The 4,918-nt window shown below is 37.4% G+C and overlaps 1 protein-coding gene across 1 annotated transcript; it reads right to left on the bottom strand.

Moving 5' to 3' along the window:
- Nucleotides 1-2,543: 2,543 nt before the first annotated feature.
- On the bottom strand, nucleotides 2,544-3,160 carry LOC147406262 (uncharacterized). The gene is made up of 2 exons (XM_086432525.1): nucleotides 2,805-3,160; nucleotides 2,544-2,757 (listed from the first exon to the last, which is right to left on the bottom strand). Exons 1-2 carry the CDS (start codon nucleotides 3,158-3,160, stop codon nucleotides 2,544-2,546), a joined length of 570 nt encoding a protein of 189 aa, XP_086288651.1.
- Between the last annotated feature and the right edge of the window lie 1,758 nt (nucleotides 3,161-4,918).

Raw genomic sequence — 4,918 nt, 5'->3', positions numbered from 1 at the left:
TATTACTTATAACCGGTAGGATTGAAACACTATGATTTTTAGGGAACAACTGGGCGATGTTGAGAAATTCTGAGGTCATTTCTGACTATTGACTTGATATTGACGTTTACTCTAACTGACCGGATTTACAACCCTAGCTAGACGATGGACGATTGAGCTTAGATACCATGATAACCCTTAAACCTCTTCGAAGATGAATTTAACCAATTTCAGTGTCACCCCCTTGATAACATTCTAAATGAACCCTGAGATTTTATTGAATTATGTACATCAATCCATTAAACAATTCGTCCATAAAAGGAAAATAATTTTATTGCACTCTTGAAAAATAATGTTTTTATTGAATAATAATTTTCACCCAACATATTTCAATAATTTTTCATGCAAAAATAGATTTTTTTGTAAATTATTCTTTTTCCTTTTTTTTTAGAAAGCATTTTCTTTTGGAAAACATTTTTCCCGGAAAATATTTTCTTTGTAAATCATTTCCTTCATTTTCTTTTCTTTTTGAAAAATATTTTTCATTTGGAAAATACTTTTTTTTTTGAAATTTTTTTTCTTTTATTAAAATGGATTAAAACCTTAATTAGAAAAGGGTTTGAATTCCATTTTGATTCAAATGGATCGGCCCATAATGATCGCTGGATCGAGATGGACTCGGTCACTATGAATCACTGCAAAAAATGGATTCTTTATTGGGTTGGTGCACCCATTTTGATTTTCAAAAACAACATTTTTTATCCTTGAGGAAAATCATACACTCTGATCTCATCATTCACATACATCCATTTCATCATTCACATGCATTCTGATCTCATCATTCACATACATTCATATCAATCACAAAGTCTCATAAGATTCCATTCAATGAACAACCCGGGAACACTCACGATAAGTTCAAGTCGTGACCTGATAGGAAGGTTTCTAGACTCTAAGCTTACTACGTGCAATGCATTTTTATCTGCCCACCTTTGCCCAAGCACACCTATATACCTTTCGATACGTGGTGACTTGGTTTGATATACCGTATAGGTGATAATCTAAAACTTCAATTCACTTCTCTGAAGCCAAAAACAGCCAGTTTGATCTCCAGTTGAGAGGTGGCGTACAATGCTGAGCAAGGGCCTACTTAAATACCTCTCGTCTAGAATAGACGTAGTCTATCCCCCTTGTACAGTAGAGTACAGCGGGGCAAGATCTTGCTTAGGCACCGATTTTGACCAAGAAGTGCAATTGATATACTTAGATTATCTTTTATACCTATGGGTACGAGTCAAGAGTTGTAGCTTTCATAAATGGTTTGGCATCCCACGAGGGGACCGACCACGTACTAGTACTACGTTGGCAATCGGTACATGTGACTGTGTGGCTTACAATAGGTCAAAGGCTCAGGTCGCTCCAGCCTGGGTGCATCAATATATCTCTCAGAATCACATGATCAGACGGTATTGATGCCCCAGTTTAATATACCCTAAGGTACGTGACTGGAGTTGTGGTTTTCATGAATGACTTCGCATCTCCGAAGAGACCAGGCCACGCACTAGTGCCATGTTGGCTATATGGGACGTGTAAGTGGGTAAAACAGTAAACGTGCATGTGGTGTGTGCAAAACAGGGTGGGGTGTGCCCGGGGCCTTTTCCAAACACATGGGCCCATGGGTCCAATCAAACCATTACAGCATTGATATCATATGAATATTAAACACCAATCCAATCACATTCTTGACATCAACGTTTGATGAACATCAAATATGTATCTCCAGTAAGATTATGGCATGTTGATTAACATAAACTAATAATATGGTCCGATTTAAGATTTAAACATGCACATCACCTTCATTCATCGATCATGGCAAATTAATCAATGGCATATGATAATGAATTAGATCCGATCATTGCAATAGGCACAAATTTTGTAATTTTCATGGTCCAATCAAAAGTTATTTTGGGGTGACCCTAATTAAATTCAATATTGAAACATGCACACGGAAAAACCTTTTATTTCTTTATCCAAATCAAATGGATTTGCTCCCCTTTTTTTTTATATGGTCCAATCAAAATTATTTTGGGTGATCCTAAAATAAATCGAGATTCCAATAGATATTGAAAAGTGATGATAAAATGAGAACTTGTAGAAATAAGGAAGAATGAACCCCTTTAAAAAAAATACAATGAAAAATGACTCTCTATTTTTTTTTTTTTTTGAATAATGTCATCTAAAATTAGGGAAGGAAAGCACATGCACACACACGCACGGAACATTCGCACACAACCATTCAAAGGAGACAAAAGCTTCTAACATTTAATTTGGACTGCCCATGAGTTCAACAAAATTAGAACATATTATCTCGTTGTGTCTATCGGATCATGGCACATCATATATGACCTATTTTTTTTTTTAACAATTGAAATGATATTCTTAATGACACAGACATAATGAAATAAAATCTCGAATCTCCCAAATTGAGAGAGATTAAGAATTCTCACTATTTCTTCAAAGATTGGAAACAATCATAAATATAAAAAAAATGAGCAACATTAATATTAGAAGGGGAATCCATGGTTCATAGATCTCTTTGAGGTCACAGCCAGTCGCTTAATTCCCTTAGCATTTTTGTAGAACTCCATGAGTTCGTTGCGGACATCCTCGGCCTGACAGGTAATAAATGCTTTAAGGAACCGAGGCTCATTCATCCTCAATGCCGTCAACATTGCAGTCCCTTTAATTGGGGATGGGGACCCAAAGATTGAATCTTTTCTTTAAAAAGATAACGAGGCTTCATCACAGATTCCAGGTTAAAGTACAATAGAGATGGGTCATGAAGTATGACATTGGCGAGCAATTTCAAAGTCCCAATTAAGAAAGTCATGTTCCTCTTAACTTTTTCGACTGATAGTGTGAGAACTAATGGAGATCGACCGAAAGGACTCATCACCTCATCAACGAACAACCCAAATTTCTCTAAGTTTTCGACCTTTCCTCGAATAGTTTGAAGGCGAGAGATGGCAATGAGGGAGACAACATACTTGTACATCTTGGAATCGTTGGAGAGATCAGTTCTGTGAATGTAATCTAGCTTTTCGTGATCGAACGAAGTTCGGGAAATCAGAGTGGGGCGAGAAAGAAGTATGTGGATCAAATCATCTCTACTGATGTCCATCTCTTGGTAGAGTGTGACACAGCGTTTGATACGAGTTTGTAAGTCGTAATTGAGGAGAGAAGGATTGAGATTGATGGCTTTGAGAAGAATTTCTCTGGTTCCCAATAGGGATTGGAGGAAATATATGTGTTCGTCGAAGTTGGGACCAATGCGACAGGGAAGGAAACGAGGGCGTCAGTTGATGATCTTGACGAGATGAGAACCAATAAAGCCTAACTTACGAAGTAAGGTGAGCTTGGATTCGAGGAGGGATGATCGGCTTTGCTCAAAGAAGGTTGACGAAGGAAAATCTTGGAGATTTCAGAAGGAGTACAGCTGCATTTGTCGAAGATTTAAGCAGAATTTCCAAATTTTTTTAGGGTTCCATATGCAGATGCATAAGAAGAAGAGGAGAAGCTAAGGTTTTTGAGGGTGAAGAAGGGTTTAAGGAGGAGAGGAGTGGAAGGAAAGAGAGAGAGAGAGGAAGAGGATGGAGGAAGATGCTTCTCTCACCTTGCTGCCCCCATTGGAGAAGAAGATAATAAAAGAAAAAAGGAAAAATTTCTAACAGCACACCAACTGAAGGGTTCGGCAATTAAAAACAGGTTTCTGTTACGGGCACACCACCCTAAAAGCATGACTTGTCTAAAAAAAAAAAAAAAAAATATAAAGCAACAGTTTAAACACACTCTAACAAAAGTTTAAAAAACTAAAAAGAACTGTCGAAAGATGAATCGCACACACCTAACAAAAAAAAATCTACACACGTTTCTAAAAAAAAAAATAATAATAAAATTTCCATTATCCAACCATCATCGTCCCATCTTCAGTGAAACCACCCCGTTGAAATCTCGTATTATTTAGGGTCATTCCGAACGGCCCTCGATTAAACCATAGAAAACAATATGTTGGATCAAGGTATTCCAAGTAGAACGGAATGATTAACAATCGAACCAACAAGAATAATAATATAAAAAATCGATGAAAAAATAAAAAGAAACTAACTAGAAATTAAATAAAAAAACTAGGTTATTGGCAATGTTCCCATACTTGGGGCTTTTCAAGTCTAATCCTCAATAGTCCTCAGTGGAGTCGCCACTGAAAGCGCCCTCGATCCGCGGGGTGCGCGGATCCGCTTTTGACCCTTGAGGTTTGGGAGTCGCCACCTAGTTATTACGGTCTAGGAACCGATCAATGACTCTAAACGGATAAAAAACTAATCTAGAATCAAAAAAGCTGAATTCGGGGATCATGTTACGGGGTTGGAAGGTGTTAGGCACCAACCCCGCCCGGCCAAAGCCGGTCTCTACTAACTTCCCAAATAAATTACATTGCTAAAAACCTAGATAAAAATAAAATAAAATAATTTATACCTTTCCGATAGCAAAGACTTTGTTCCCTCAGATCCGACAAAAATAGCTCCTTGTACCGTACTCCCTTGCTTCGTTCTATCTCCGGATTTGATTTCGAATCTCCGAGGTAAGGTATCTCCTTATTTTTGGATCTGTACTCTTCGAGTTTATTATGGATTTTGAAACGTTTTTGGAGGGCTTTTAGGTGTTCTTTAGGCTAAAATCGAAGGATGGATGTTAGGTAAGGAGTTGGGGCTCCAAAACTAAGGTTTATGGGAGGCTAGGGGGCTTTTAGACCTACTTCTCTTAGGGTTTATGATTTGATACGAAAATAGGGTGTGAGCACCTCTATTTATAGATTTGTTTAGGGGTTGATTTTGATAGAGTTAGTGTTTAATTAGAGTTCTTTTAATTAGAGTTGTGTTTT

Source organism: Akebia trifoliata, chromosome 3 (genome assembly GCF_017979445.1).
Source record: "Akebia trifoliata isolate Shusen 1 chromosome 3, ASM1797944v1, whole genome shotgun sequence".
Taxonomy (NCBI): Eukaryota; Viridiplantae; Streptophyta; class Magnoliopsida; order Ranunculales; family Lardizabalaceae; genus Akebia; species Akebia trifoliata.
This window is presented reverse-complemented; position numbering and strand designations above follow the sequence as displayed.